General features: G+C 40.7%; 1 protein-coding gene across 1 annotated transcript in view; it reads right to left on the reverse strand.

The window, feature by feature from the left end:
• The window catches only part of DPP6 (dipeptidyl peptidase like 6), a 421502-nt gene that overhangs the window by 48539 nt on the left and 356302 nt on the right, over positions 1 to 16661 (reverse strand). Inside the window, exons 9-12 of the mRNA XM_054193068.1 lie at positions 10333 to 10487; positions 9104 to 9201; positions 4100 to 4223; positions 3101 to 3139 (exon numbers count right to left, since the gene is read on the reverse strand). Coding sequence (XP_054049043.1) covers positions 3101 to 3139; positions 4100 to 4223; positions 9104 to 9201; positions 10333 to 10487 — 416 coding nt within the window. The remainder of the gene's footprint in view (positions 1 to 3100; positions 3140 to 4099; positions 4224 to 9103; positions 9202 to 10332; positions 10488 to 16661) is intronic.

The raw sequence follows: 16661 nt of genomic DNA on the forward strand, positions 1-16661 counted from the left end.
GCTTCTTCACAAAAAATTGAAACACAATTGCTTATAGCTATAATTACTGTTGCAAAGAATTTGTATATTTAAGCAAAAGTATGAGTAAAGTTCAATCTGGCTTTTATGCTCGGAAGTGCACAAGCAAATATATAAATAAAAGCAGTAAAAACTTCCAAAATCCCTAGGCAGCTTCAGTGAACATGCACCTGCTCTAATTTGTGTAAAAGGTTTGAAAATTCTGGTCATATCATCAGACAAGGAGTGACAGACACTTTCTAGCAAAACCTGTATAAATACTGTATATTTCTCACTATATTTTGAATAATTTATCCTATTTTTCAGCTACACAGATGGTGACACCAGTATTTGTCTTTGCCTGTGTTGGAGAGAAGCTCTCCAAAGTTTCTGAACTTGAATAAAATTAATTCATGAGCCCAGAAGGGAACACAAGATCATTTACTATGACCTTCCATACACAGACTATTAAATTTCACCGAGATACTACTATAACAACAAAATTCAAATTCATGGGTTGTACGCCCTATCTCAGAACGCCCAGTGTTTCAGGCAGCTGAAAAGTCAACCCTGTCATCCTTGGAGACTCTCTCACGTCCTTGGTGCGTATCTTCTGATACCGATGTTTTCCTCTCCTTGTCTCCTACTTCCAGTCTATTGTGAAGTTTGCCCATATTCCAGGAAGATCAGATTTACTTAAACCTCCAAGAAAAAGGTAAAGCTCTCATATGGTTTCCAAATCAGGTGTTTGGAGTACTTTGAAGGAGTATTTTAAAGAATGAAGCAAGGAGCCAGATTCCTTGGTCCTATTGATTTAAAATGGGGGTCCTTCTCAAAAAAGGTCCGGTCAATGGAGCATACAGAGCAAGCTGGCCAACCAGGCAATGGGTGTCTTCTTCAGGGTGGCATGAATCACTTTCAAGGTCCGTTGACCGTGTGACCACACTGCTCACCATACTGTCTGTCTACAGAGGGGAGTTGGGCACCTATATTAAAATGTGTCAACCAAGGAGTCTTCATCTTGAGCTGAGTCACACTCCTGAGCTCCTCCAATAGCTGCCTAAAGTGGAATTCATCTCCTCCTTAAAGAGGTTAGGGGACTCACACTAGCATTTAGCATTTTCACATCATTCTTGTAGTCAGACACACCTGCCATGAAAGAAACTTTCCAGTTATTAGATGAATGTGTCATAGAGTAAAAGGTAAATATAGAGAATCCAATTATGCTAGTAATCAAATATTCAGTCAAAACCAGAATTTTAAGTAATTTTGTCAGAAATACAGGCGAAAGGGCTCTATAATTCTTCATGTTCTTACAAAAGCTTTTGAAGAGCATTATCAAATGTCTCCAAAGTCCATAGCAAGTGTTATCTTAGTTTAGTTCTGAGACGTCTGACTCATTTGGCTGTAATCAATACACTTCTCTAATGTCAAACTAAGTATATCATGTTTGGAGACATACTATATCCTATTTTCTCCTGCATCTATTGGAGACAGATCATCCTTGGAGCAGGCCCGTTAAAGACTGACAGATCATTTACTACAGTTACTCAGGACAAAGCACCACCTTTTAATGCTTGTCCATGTAGTAGGGGAACGTCTAAAGAACCACAGCCCTGTAAAAACACAAGTTTTACTATACTGCAGTAATGGAGGTCCCAGTAAATAGCCATTAAAGGATTAAAACCGTTCTTGGGTTTAAAAAATAAATGAATCCTCTGAACTACTTTTCTTTTTTTTTTTTAATTTTAAAGATACAAAATATGAGCAATTTAATTTTCTCTTGACTTGGCTTGTCTTTGAAGCTTTTGTTTTCTACCCAAGCCAACACTGCCTTTACAAATGTAAAGAATACTCAGCAGCACTTTTACTCTGTACCCGAGTATACCAGCAAAAGATTATTTGAAATGCTTGGAGCACAAAATCTATTTTCTCTGTAAAATCAATTTTTATCTGGATCAGACACAGCCCCTTGCTGTAGGACAGCCACTGGAACAGAGAAGATCATTGTTCTTGCTGTGAACTGATGTACCACGGTTTCTACAGGTTCTTGGATCCTCTGAACAAGCTGTGACAAAAATGTGAAATGCTTTAAATCTGGACTTGGAAAAATATAGTACAAGATCTTCATCTGATATGCTACTCCCTGTCTGGCATTCATATATCCCATGAAAAACAGTTCGCTATTGTGGCTGAATTGGTATCAGCAGCTTCTCTCCAAAGAACAGCTTAATCAAATCTGAGGTCACTTCACAACCCGACTGCTGGGGAAGTGTTATAAATGATCTTCAGGAGACTTACATGCTGGAAATCTAGAGGTTTTATACAGACATACCTTGAAAAAAACACTCTTTTCTGAAAAGAAAAAAAAAAAGAAAAAAAAAAAGAAAAATCCCATAAATCAGAACTTCTCAGGCATTTAAACTTTCTATTTTATTTTTGATTTTTTTTTTTTCAGGGTTTATTTTCATCTTTGTTTTATTTCATTTGGGGGATAGCAGCACATAGCACATGTAAGCTCTCATGGTTTCAATTACCCCAGACAATTTAATTTTATTTTTCACCCTTCTTACATGTGCAAATAGCTGGAGAGTAACACAGATAATTTTGTCAAATTTAGCTCAAATGACTTAAAAGTCCCATTGGCATGATTTTGTCTCTGAATGGACATAGGCACGTTTCATGAAACAACCATTGATCTTCTGTTTTCGCCAGTGAACACCTTTCCTGCCTAGAAGACAAGAATGCAACCACTGTGCTGCTTACAATCATCATCAGTCCCAAAAGCGGGGTACGAAGGACTGCCTCTGAAGGTGATGAGTCTCACACAGATACTGTCAGGGGGTGAACTTCCACCAGCATCAGCTTCTCGTCTCTTTTAAATCCAAGCAAATTGAAGGCTAAGAACTATGGGACCTATCAGAGAAGACGGCATCTTCAATAAGAACTAGTTTATTACTGAGAAACCCTTTTCTATAATACAAATTGTGCCATCTTCCACGTATCTTTCTTAGGTCTGGAAATCAGTTTTTCTCTTTGGGGGAAAAACAATGAAATAAAAAACCTACCAAAAACTTGACCACAAAGAGAAGATCACTATTACCTGTCTGTGCAGCCAGCCTTCGCTTTCATCTTCGTGTTTCTAAAACAAAACAAGATCATTAAATGCCATACTTTGGATGTATTACATCTAACTTATCAGTGCAGGAAGCGGTTGGATTGACTCTGAAAAGTTGTGCAGAAGCGCAACGAAACTGTTTAAATGTGTGTTTCAGGAGTGTAATCCAGTGACTGCTCTCATTGTCTTTCCTCTCTCGTGAACAAGCATGCACTCGCTCGAGAAAACATTTTACTCATACAGACAAAACACACAAACCCACAGGATATATAATTCCCCAAAGAAATAAAGCTTGTTAAAAAATAAACAAAGTTTGAAATGAAAGTTGTGAAGACTCTGCACTGTGCCCTATGCATAGTATTGCATCATTTTTACGAGGAATAGATATATCAGAACACTTTTCTGCTGTGGAAACACCTAAGCCAGTTTAAAAGGTGGTATCTGCTGTTACTTACGCAGGTTATGTCAATATGCCATTTACGTTAGTGCGTCTAAAGTAGGGATTAATTAACTACAATTAAAATGCAGGTAGATAAGCAAGAGCCATTTTTAATGCCATTAAATATATAAAATCATAGAATCATTTAGGTTGGAAAAGACTGTTAAGATCAAGTCCAGCTGTACCCCTAACACTGCCAAGTCCACCACTAAATCATGTCCCTCAGTGTCACATCTACCCGTCTTTTAAATACCTCCAGGGATGGAGACCCAACTGCTTCCCCGGGCAGCCTGTTCCAATGCGTGACAGCCCTTTCAATGTGTGTGTGTGCTTGTGCGTACTCTCTTACACACACACACACACACTCTGTTCCCGGCTTTGTAGAAGGTGTAAAAAAAAGTAAATATTGCAAACATTTTTTATATTCTGCCCAAATAAACGTGTGCCAGCTGGTTTGTTGCCAGGTGAGAACAACTGAACTACTTTCTCCTGGTGTGGGTTATGAAAACCGATGGCGAACGACCATTTGGCTCATCTCGCCTTACCTTCGTGCAGACTCCCGTGGTGGCGTCGCACAGCGTCAGGATAGACACGTTCTGGGCCCTGTTCAGCCAGTTTACTGCCACCTTGGTGCTGGTTGCCCATTTCACCATGGTTATGTAGTAGTCCCTGCAAACGCAGACACAGGTAAGACAAATCACAGTGATGACATCCTAATGAATTGCCACATGACAGAGCAGGCGGAGGCTGCTGCAGGCAAACGAGCTAGGAGAGATCTCTGGTTATTAAGAATGCTGCGTCTTGATGTCTCTAGGCTTCCTTACATACCGATTTCAGCCCCTAAAAATGACACTTTCAGGGCTGTGCAGGTGTTTTATCTGCCACTTCTGAAAGTCATTTTCAGAGAAGAGACGAATACAGAGATAAGGAATCTTTCAAGCTATTCCGTCTTCCAAGAAGGACTGAAATGCCTGGAGCGACAAATTTATGCACAGGTGGAAAAGAAATTGCAAACAATTTCCATTCTGAGCACACTAACTTGCTGACTTAGACCCATCACTGCCAAATGGTTGGATTCTTTATGCTTATGAAGAGTTAATGGCATCTAAATTTGCCTATTGCACACCAAAATGTCCATGAGCGTTGCATTAAAAGGAAAATAGCAAGAAGGATAGCGTTTAGAGAGACACAGGTTTCTGCAAAGTAGATGCATCTGGTTGTCATAAAGACGTCAGCAGAGATGTGACAGTTTGCACTGGCAAAACCACTGTTCCACGTTCCCTCTACCATCCTCTATTGCTGGACGTATTCAGGTTGTGCTAATACTTGGAGTAAATCACTAGTATGGGCTGCACGGTCCTGTAATCAGCGTCTTAAGGAAAAGTCCTATGCAACAGTGAGCAATGGAACCACTTAGGCAGGACTGGAAAATACAGGATCCCAACTAAATACAGTGATGGTCGGCTTCTCAGAGCCATTCTGCGGTGGTACCCACGGATGTCCACCTCCGCAGCAATTTAGGGCTTCACCACTTTATCTGTTGGGTAAACGCCTGTCTGAGCTGACAAAGCTGGTAATGTTACAATACACTGCTGGGCTACATGGGCCAAAGACATCCTTAAATTATAATATGACTTTTCACAGCATACAGTCTATAAAAAAATTTATTAGTTCATTTGTTTGCTATAAAATATGTATAAGGAATTGTTGCTCTCATTGGAATTAATGTGCTGTGTCTGGAGAGTACTTTGTCTTCTGGCAAGCGCTCCCGCATATACTGAAGAGAGAGGGCAAAAGCAACAAAGGCACGTTTGTCTCGCAAAATAACAAGTTGGAAATTGATTTCGTAGTTTTCAGTAATATTTAGTGCCTGAATTTGGCTGGGGAAAAACAACAAAAGACCTCAACGATTGCATCCACTGCACTGGAAGGAAGGATACTTTCAGGTGAGACAACAGCAGTCTGAAAATTCAGTGCCTGAAATAAAATCGTAATTTTACTCTTTATCAGCAACAGCATAGGCCCCAAGAGGAAAAAGACAACAAAGCAAAATTAAACCGTATAACCATCTCTTCTTTCTCTCCAAAATTAACTGAGCAGATTCAGACTCCCCAGAAAAGGAATGAGAATTTAGTACATATTGTGGCTTGGAGCGTTTTTTCCGTAAATCCAATTTAAAGTTTGAAGGACATATATTCAATTTTTACATCCCTCTCACTGTTTGAACACAGGAGCCATAGTTCCTCCTCAGGAAATTTTAATTATTATTTTAAGTCAAATATTATCTTCCCTACCACCCTAGAGATGGGCATGGAGTCTCAATTTCTCTCTGAAGCCTTTCCCACCCATCAAACCCACGGATACTCCAGCCAGCAGACAACTGCAGATAGTCGTATAGTTATTATTCTAGTCCCAGAGTAGTGTGAAGTCTGTAATTTACTCCACTTCACATCTCTTCTGTAGGACAACCAATGTTTCCCGTTTTGCAGAGGAAAATGAGACAATAAGGTGTGATTCATCTCAGTTAATTTTAAACATCTGCAGCTCTGGCAGCTGCACCGGTTGAGCAGCCAGAGGAGAGAAACAGGGAGTCAGTGTATTTCCCAAGCCCTCTTCGCCTGACCTGAACCAGATTTTATAGGGAGCTGATTTAAGGAGAACCTATTTCTTCCCACAGAGTGAAATCTAGACCAGCAGGTACCCGACGGCTTTGTTCGTAGACATCCCCATCAGAGCAGGTTACACCCTCCCAAAGGGAAGGAATAACTTCTCCGAGCCCCTTCTGGAAGGGGGCAGTTACGCTGAGGTTTGCAACGTGTTTCCCCATCCCAGTAAAGACGTTGGCGGTTGGGTTTGCAGTCATCCGAGACCGGTCACTGTGCAGCGCCCTTATCCATCCCCTAACTTCACCTGGCTGCTTTCTGGAGGTATGAATCTAAAATAGGAGGTATGAATCCACAATACGAATACTTAAAGTATGGCAACAGTAATAAAGCCACAAATGCCACAAAGAACGGACAATGATATATTATATGGCCAAGTGACAGGCAGCAGCACAACCCGCGGTCCCCGGGGCACCGCCGGCTCCTGCCTCTGATACAGACTCCAGTTCGTCTGAGTTTCTCCATTATTTATTTGTTCACGGCCCGTGGCAGGACCAGTGATGATTTCTGCACTCAGAGGAGACGACATCGTTCTTTAATTCGCCACCTGGGATGCAAATATAACGTGAAAAATAAGTTGGATCATGGTTCAGTTCTGACCATCTGCTGATGCAACTCTCGGGGTCCAACAGTTTTCACCAAAATAAAAAACTGCCTGTCAGACATTAAATGTTTTAATACTTCTTCCCCCTGCTGCAGTTTCCACCCCTTCCCTTCACTTTCTTTTTCTCCCAGAAAAGCATGGCATTGGGGAAGATTTGGCAAAAATGCTCAGAATGAAAGATTTTTAAAAAGGAAAAATTATTAAAATTGTACATTTGTTTTCCCATCATCAGCTTCGGTTTTTTTTTCTTTCCTTTTTTTTTTTTAAACTGAAAAATATCCTTATTCTGTGGAAAATTTCTGACTTCCTTTAATTCTGAAAGAGAAAAGACCCTGGCGTATCTCCACTTTATTCTCAGCTTTATTAATTGTACCAAACCCCTTTGCTCCAGATAAAAAGCACACCAAGAAGCACCGCTCTGCCCATGTATCAGCTGCGTGAACAGATTGCGCACACTGAAAGGCTTCAGATGCTCTGCTTGAAGATCCTTATCACCGGCTTCCCCTGCTTCTTTGAAACTCCCTTCTGTAACTAACTGTACGGTACGTCCCTCTTGCCTATTTTAATGAAACGTTATCGCACTAATCCCCTCATTTCAGAAAACATATGCATAATGAAAATGCACCCCTATTGCTCTAGCAGCACTACTTACACCATGCCCTAGGGATGGAAATTGCCATGGTTTTGATGAAATATACAGAGACTAATTAATTAGGATATATTTTCCGTCATTTTACAATATCGATTGCAACCAAATAACTACAGCCACCCGTAGCCACATAGGACAAATTTATTAACAACACTTGGATCTTGCAGTCTGAAGTTATTACTACAATTAAAACGTCCCTGAGTCTCTCTGTTTACAGAGTAAGCTAGCAACAAGAAAAATGATACCGTGCGGGAGCTGCAGTTCTGATTCTGTGATTGGGATACTGTGATGGGATGCGATCCTGAACCGCTGCCTGCTGTGTCCGGATCTGAAGCTGTTTTACTGAAAGGCAAGGGCAGTTACGCCCCTTTGGTTTGGCCACAGGTCAAACACCTTTCACTGCATAAGTGGATGCGGAGTATTTTATTCAGTGAAAACACGTTCTGAGGCTGACACTAGCTTTCTTAGCAAAGACAGGCAACTCCCACCGTAAATAATCCCACTGGTTTAGTATCCTCTCATCAGATGACTACGCAGACTATTTATCTAGAGGCCTTATGTATTTACCACGCGTAATGACGATCACCCCTGCCCCCTCCCCTGCCCTCCAAGCTGCCCTGTCTCATTAGCTCCGTGCTGTACCTCCGTCTTTGCTGGCACTGGAATTACAGATCCAGCAAACTAATTTAGCAATCAGTAAGGAAAGGTGAGCACGCACGTTGGGTGGATGCTCCTGCAAGATCAAGTGATGTGCCTGGGAAGGATAATCCTGCAGCGTTACATTTGGAAGAGTCACTGCGGATACTTCAGATGTAGAAGCAGAGACAGATTTCTCTTGACCTGCTATTTCAAGTTTAAATCGAAGTTACTGGAATCTGGATTTGGATTCTAATCTCCAAGCTTTGCAGGGAGGTGTGCCATGCGTTATCTAAAGCTGCTTCTCTCCTGAACAACATCATCTTCCTTTCAAGTGTTCACCGACCCATAAAGGTAGCTCAAGCTTTGACCACCACACGCTGAAGTCTGAGCCAAACTTTTAAACTCTTGCTGAACGCAGATTTAGGCACTTACTTAATTAGAAATGGGTGTCTAAGTAGTTGGCTGAATCGCAGGCCGACTTCTAAAATACGCTTGCCCTAAAATCCGCAAAGAGCTTTCCTTTTCATTTTTAATGAAGTCTGGCCAATGTATTTGCAGCACATCTGCCTGGCTTCATTCCCGTGAGCACGTCACGGAGCAGTGAGCTCCGGTTTGCTGTGTTACAGGGCTGCCGTGTTTCTGCCTCACGGTCTCTCACACCGGGTGCAGACAATATCCCCTTTACAATGCCCGTGATTACACGTGAACTGAACACGTTACGGATTTTGGGACATTCTGCCAGGTTCTCTGAAAATAACCTTACGCCGAAGTTAGTCTGGGTCATGGCCATTTTAAGCAAAAGGATGAAAGAAAAATAATGTTCTATAAAGACACATGTAAGAACAAAAATAATTTAAAAAAATTGTAAACGGATTGACACAAAATGACACTGGCAGAGAAAGGTACTGCAAAATGATCTTGAAAAAAGTCAGGGACTGATTTAAATCCCTGACAGAATCGGGGGTCCAGCATCCCAGAGCAAGAAAGCACCTACCTCATTCTCTGATCGTCGGGGGGAGTCATTTCCAGGTCATGGGTAGGTCCGTTCAGACCAATCACATGCAAAGAAATAGTTGGATTTTCCATTCCAGCCTGGATTTTAAAATAAGAACGAATTACCATCTCTTATACAACACAGAATGGTTTTGATTCGTTACGTCCCCATGGATGATAAAAATGCGTTCCCAGTGTACGGGGTTACGGACTGGCCTGCTGCAGTTGTCCACGAGAAAACGGCGACTGCAGTGATGTGGCACCGAGGCGTGGAGAGGTCGGTAAGCACAACCCAGGGGTAATTTTACTTAGGACACTTCTACCCTTGCTAAAAAAATGCTACTTTTCATGGTGACTAGAAATATTGCTATTTTAGGGTGGGTTTTTTTGATAAAACGTTGTCTAACAGGATGATGGTAGATATAGTGAAGCACTGATTCATTTGGAATTGTAGGAAAAGGCATCCCCTGCCGAATCGCTGCTGCCTTCCACGAAACCTGCATATACGTGGCTATCTCTCCTGTTAAATTACGGTTCGATTTGGACCAACAGACGAGGTCTTGGGTAATCAGTGCCTAAAGCGAGATACCCAGAAGAAATGACTGCAGCACAGCACACTTCTGCACTGTCTTATAGTAGAAAATTGCAGCAACGGCAGCAGCAGCGTATCGACACTGGTAGAAAGCTGTGCTGGCGCTGTGTACCCCCTGCACAGGTCTCTGCAATCAAGGAGATTGGCTCCTAAGTCTTTTCTGTCTTTTGCCGTGTTCTGTGTAACGCCCAAGCACAACATGGCTCCGAAGCCAAGCTATCTCCTCTGACATTAGGCCATCCTGGGTATTCCAAGGAAGCCCAAACACTACATTTTCCTTCTATATAAATTTAAATGTACCTAAATGTAGTAATGCTGGCATCCAGATTCTCAGACACCTATCCAGCGTGGAAGCACAATTGCTTTTAGGCGGGTACAAAGCAAGAATTTTTAAATTTTATTTTCATTATATTTACGGTGACTAACGCTTGAGTCAGAAAACTGCAATTTTACAAACGCAACTAAAGAGTAATGAAGACCACATTCACTGGGGAACAGCTGATCTTGCCTTAGATCTGTTTATTCTCATTGGCTATGAATGTGCACTATTATACGGTCTCCTGTCTGAGCCTCCTGGAAAACAAATCTAATTTTTTTTTTGATAGAACAACAAGACCATTTGTTTTATTTCCCCTTACCTTTGGATAATGATACGTTTTAACAGTAGGGTAAAGGCTGCCAGTGTACACTGGGATCTCCATGGTGGGGACTCGGGAGGCATTAATTGTTGCATACGCTAACCTCGTGCCATCAGGAGACCACCAATGAGCAATATGAGTCTTCAAAATCTCCTCTAATTAAAAAAAAAAAAAAAAAGGAAGGGGGAGAATAGAAAAAAAGGCTATTAGACAGAAATTACTAGTTAGCCATAAATGAAACAGCATAGATATGAAAATCCCAGTCTAATCACAGCACAGGGAAGATGCCACAGGAATGTCAATTAAAAATACTCATTAAATTTATGCCATGTACACAAATGAATACAATTGATAACAATTACTCTGAACATATAGTTTATTAAGCATAATTATCTTGCTCAAGAAACATCAAATTATTCATATTAGTACACATACTCATGACAGCATAAAAGGCCCTGCTGCTCCTATTATGTGTCCGGTACATGGATATGTGAACACATATAGGTGGACGTGTTGGCAGAGCTTGGGTTCCTACCTGCCTGATGGTAAAATAACCGAGGTTCCCCCAGGTAACATAACCGAGGGTCCCTCGGGCCAGTGGAGAACCGGAATGACTGAGATTTAGTTCTCCTCCATAAAGAGTCCACAAAGTCATACCAGAGACATATCATTGGATTCAAACAGTGTTTATACTTAGATACAAGTGCTTCAGCTACAATTCAAAACTTCCTAAACTCTGTTGCCAGTTGGGAATAACCAAAAAATTCGCAATTTTCTATAGGTTATGCAATGCTGGCACTTTGTAAAACTTTACAAGATACCAGGCTTTAGAGTCTGCGGCTTGGATACCATCTTGACTTTTATCCCTATTGAATTTTTTACATAACTTTTGCAAAGCAATTTCTAATAAATAGCCAGAGACTGATCCTGTTTACCACTGAATTTTGGGATTACAGATTTTTTGGTGATTCGAATAACGTAGTTGCTATTGAAAAGGTACTCAGAAAGATGCCAATACAAACATGTCAGGGTTCAAGCATGTAAGGAGAAAACAAGATTGTCATCCTAAGAAATTATTTTGAAGGCTGACAGAACGTAATTCTTACTAAACACAAATTCAAAGAACTTCTAATTTCTAATATTTTTTCTTATAATTTACTATCCTTCTTTGAAAAGATGACTTCAGCTTATAGATATCCCGACAAGCTATAAAATTCACTCTTTGTCCAAAGTGTCTCCAGTTACTGACATTGGGAAGACACTAACTTGGCTTTTTAAACCTCCCATTTTGCGAAAGGCAATAATGTAATCCATTTTCATTAGGAGGCTTAATATCATATGAGTCATTCCTATTTAAACCATAGCAGACGGACTTGCATATGCTGTACAGATTGATGGGCAGGAAGACAGGTCTCATTACTTTAATGTGAGAATAAGAATTAAAGGGGCTGTGGAGTGTTTCCAAGCCTTCATCACTGAAGTCCTTCTATATAAGTACAAGAAGCTCCAACTTCTGCTGTTGTTGCTGGTCATTGCAAAAACACACAAGGATTTTCAGAGTACAGACCCACCAGGTTTGTACACCACCCTATGATGACCCCTCGATCCAGCCAGAACGTCTCTCGGGTCTGAAGAGTAGAAATATACCAAAGACTGTTTTATGTCTTTTAAAAAAAGTATGGGATGAGTCATCCTTGGAGAGCAGACATACAATGACATTCATCATAGAGCAAATGAACACCTTTGTTAATCCAGACTTGCATATGGCTTGAGACAAAACTCAAGGTAACATTAGAAAGGGTGCAAGCGAAAATCACCCTCGATAGTTATGTCTTCTACAAATAACAAATGAATTAATCAATACTTAATGGAAACACCTAAGGGAGGTTTCAGAAAGGTGTCTAGGAAGTTGCAAATACTACATGGGAAAGCACATGTCTGGCAATTTTTCTTTGCTGCATTGTACCACCTGTGGTGTATACATTTAAAAGATGCTGCTTTTGACTTTTATATCAGTTGCTCATTAAGGAGATAATTAAAAGCAGAAAGGAAAAGGAGTAAAAATGGATGGCAGAAGAATCCTTGACATTTTAACATTAATTAGGAATGACTTTATTTAGCAAACATTTTCTCCAGGATCTCAGACTTAATGAAGCAGTTCTGCTGAAGGTCACATGCCAAGAACGGTTTTAGTGCAGGTTTTGTGGTTCTCTCTTAATGAGATTTAACTGTGTGAACCTTTGCCTTGAAACAAAGCCAGGACCTTGCCATCATTAGAGAGATCAGTTAGTTTTAGCAAACTAGAGAACATTCTTATGAGATATAAAATACATTAATACCAGCAAGTTTCAGCTGAAAATAAAATGCAATGTGCAGACAATTTGTTCTTGAGCACTTTGTTCTTTGCACTTGCATCTACCACATGCTCAGAAAATCAGTTGCGTTCAATACTCCTGGGTCTTCCTAAAGTCAGTTCAGAACCCACTTCACATATATAAGAAAGCAGGTTCTCCTTAAAACACCAAAGCCCCCCTCCATGTAGACCTCATGATCTCCTAGCTAAGAGTAGAGAGTGATAACTGATCAAATCTTTTGCTCTCTTCCTCAAAGCTTGCAGCTGCTTGCAGTTGCTGGCCATGTGATGTAGGGATGCTGTGAGTGAGCTGCAGAGATTCCTCACAGTCAGTTGCTAGTGGCTTCGCGCTGCTTCTTTCTCCACAGCTTTGCTTGCCAGCCATCACACTGGGGGTGTGAACACCCTAAAAACAGTGAGAATGAAGTGTGCAGTTGCCTTACCCGAACAAGGACTGGGACACCGTCTGTTCTGACTTGGTGACTGGGTTCAAGCACAACGTCTGAGGCAAGTCAATGCTTATTCCACATACTACCTTCAATTCTGAACTGCTCAGCAGCTGGATGACTTGCTTATAAGTAGTGAATCTTTGGTGGGCATACATACTAGCTAGTTGGTAATCCAGTGAAATGTTTACACGCAAAGAGTGTTACAGTATGTGTATTTTAATCCCTCTTCTAGCTGAATAAGACTCAATTGAATGATCATTTGAAAGCTGTGTGAAACAGAGAGTGCTCTAAGTTAACAGATCCTCAGGAGGAGCATTTGAAGTTCCAGGTCAGAGTATGTCCAGTGGCAATTGGGTAAATATCCATTTTAAAGACTTTGATATCACTGGATGAGAAAAGAAACTGGAGACAGTAACAGAGGTCTGATGGAAGGAATCTTCCCCGAGCTGAATTAAAGGTTGCTGCATTCAGCACAATACGTAGGTCGTAGTCTTTGGTATCAAGACTTGAGTAGCATCCAGAGTGAATCGTGCTGCTCTCAGCAGGAGTGTCATCTCTTCAGAAGAACATGTTTCCTGATAGATGCTTTCCTGCTCACTGTCGGGAAGGAAAAAGAAGTCCCTTCCTGTGGTTCTCAGCTGCCAAGTAACAAGGTGTGATGGATCTGGATTTGGATGTAGCATTTGGCCATGATACTATAAGGACAATCCCTGGATGGACTGCAGAGTGGATCAGAGATTGGATGCACTTTTCTAGTAGCTGTGTTCTCCAAAACTAGCCCAGCACGTGTATAAAAGGAAAGGAGGTGTCTGCCTGTTTCAAACTTTGAGTTAATGCCAGCAGTACTTGCAAGAGCAACGAAATGGAGACTTATATCTTACTTTAGTTAACAAAATCCTCAAGAATCATAGAAAATAGTACTGGAAGTGACTTCAAAAAATGATCTATCCCCTTCTGCCATGGACAGTATCTACTCCAATACTGTAAGAACCTCCACAAGCAGATTTTGCTATACCTTTTGATACTTGTATAGGACCTTTAGCAAAGGTTTGGCCATAGAAATCAAACACTTAAGTTTCATGTCCACCTGTCTAAGGACATAACAATCCCACTGAAGTCAGTCCAGATCTCTGCCTTTCCTTATAGAGTCGGTGCTGGGAAAAGCATCAGGGATTTATCTTTTGCAGCCCAGTGGCAACCAGCAGACTCTGGATAAAACCTCTTGTATGAACCACATTTGGAAATCCACACAGATGGTTTTAATGTGAGATATAATCTGACACTGTGGTATTTCTACAGACATTTCCATGATAACTCCACTTCCCAGGCTTGCGCAGAGTCCTAGACTGGTAGAGCTCCTCTTTGTTAATAAGCATTTGTAAATGCCATGGCCACGGGGTTTTCTTCATGCATTTCTAAAAATCTAACTAGTTCCGCAGCCTTTGACCATCCTGAGTCATATTTGTCTATTATGCCTTTCTGTTGAAGGTGGCAAAGTTCTGGCTTGCTGTTAGCGAAAGGATGAAGCCTTCACCAATGACTGATTGGGAAATCCATTGGTAGCTTAGAGGTTTCTTTCAATTCTTGAAGTCACGACAAATAACTTGTAATTTTCAAGTGTGAGTTAACAAAAATAGAGACTTGCACAAGAAGACAAGGATGTTTGGACAGACCAGTCCTCTGACAGGTACCATTGCAACCTCTTTCTATCACTTCCAAAAGAAAAAAATAATGAATGAATATGATGTCAGGAGAAAAAAATATGAAAAAGGAATAAAGAAAAAAATTTCAAATGAATTTTTTTTTTCTGCCATCACAGTGAACAGAGGTGTATAGCTGTATTAGCTGTATAATTTACCCACCCAGCCTACACAAATTACAAGCATCAATACCCCAGTTCCCACGTACAATGAAAACAGCTGGAGACACCACCCTGATCAGCCACTTTGCTTTGGCCACCCACACGCTTCGGCTCTGTGCAAGGCGGGAGCCCATCACTCCACAGCCATCCTCGGGATGTGCCCGTGCCCATGTGTCCACGTTGCCACCCCTCGTAGGGAGCACAGTGCTAATCAAACCCACACAGCCCCACTGGCAGTGGCACATAAAGCCCTTCTACAGGAGCAAGCAAGTTGGGGCAAGACTGGTCCAAAGAGCTTTTCAGTCTTTAACTGCTAATGTCTTCTAATAAGAACGCCCAGGGAAAAAATTACAATGAATGCAAAGAAACTCATCTCTTCCAAGAAAAAAGTAACACACTTATAGATCTGTACCGCAGATAAAGAGATCTTCTGGAGATCTGAATGGTGTGTCCACCCTTGTGAAGCCCCTCATGTTATACAGATGAGCTGCAGTTAACAACTGCAGTGTCATTCACTTCAAAAAAATAACTTCTATTTATAACAGCTGAGGAGGTGTCCTTGGAGCATGAGCAGAACGGGTTTTTTAACTGCATCTAGAAAAGTAGAGGCTTTCTGCATCTCAAAAGGTCAAAATAAGGGTGCAATGGGTAGAGGCACTTAGGAGGTTTTACCTATTAAATAAATTTGTTTTAAACAATTAAAATTCTCTTCTTGTTCCAGACATTGCATTTTCTTCTTCAGTAGGAAATCAAAACAATATTATTAATGTTGTGTCCGCAGAAGACAAAGACGGAAAATAGAGTTTCATTCTCCTCTGAGCAGAGCACACAGACCACACAAACATATCTAGTTTTCTGTCAACAGACCTATTAATTTCAGAATATTTTAATTTTTACACAAAGAATCATGCCAGATTTTGTCTGACAGAAGGAACTTCCCCTTCTATGTCATTTATTGCTGATGTGGTAAAGTGTAGCCATTCCAGGAAGCATAATCAATGGTTTTGTTTGTGTGATGTATAGCAGATGATACTCAGATCATTAAGTATTTGGTATATGAAGTATATGAAGACATTTTGCTGCTTTATTAAAACTGTTAATAAAAAGGAATTTTAAACAAAATGAAATTAAAGCCTAACATAAAGGCCATGGTTTACATTAGGAAAGAAAGCTCAAAAGAATTTGTCAGTAGGAAGCATCAAAAGAACATAAGAGAATGAGAGATCAGAGAACAGAAAGGGGGTCTAGGAAAGGAGAAAACAAAGACTTCTGAGATAGCGAAACCCCAAGGGTTCTCATAGAAACATCAAATAAATACAAATGTTTATTTGACAGCTGCCATCTGTTTTAAAATCAATTACTAGATCATCTCAAACCACCAACCACACGTCCAAATCGATTACTATTGTATAGTTTGAAAGCAAGTATTTTTATGCACTTAGGGAAAACACATCGTTCATATTGGCTTTCACTGACGTGTGTTTCAGGCATGGCTTTAGAAGACCACCCTGCCACCTTTCATACGTACACAAGAAAATTTCTGTCTTCGTTGCTGTACTGTGGATCTACACTGACTTCCATTAAGTCATTGTAATAGGTCTAAAATGGGTGTAAAAGTAGTCAAGTGTATGCAAATAGTATAAAACTGTTTTATATTACTATATCC

The sequence above is a fragment of the Rissa tridactyla genome, chromosome 2 (assembly GCF_028500815.1).
Source record: "Rissa tridactyla isolate bRisTri1 chromosome 2, bRisTri1.patW.cur.20221130, whole genome shotgun sequence".
NCBI classification, from domain to species: domain Eukaryota; kingdom Metazoa; phylum Chordata; class Aves; order Charadriiformes; family Laridae; genus Rissa; species Rissa tridactyla.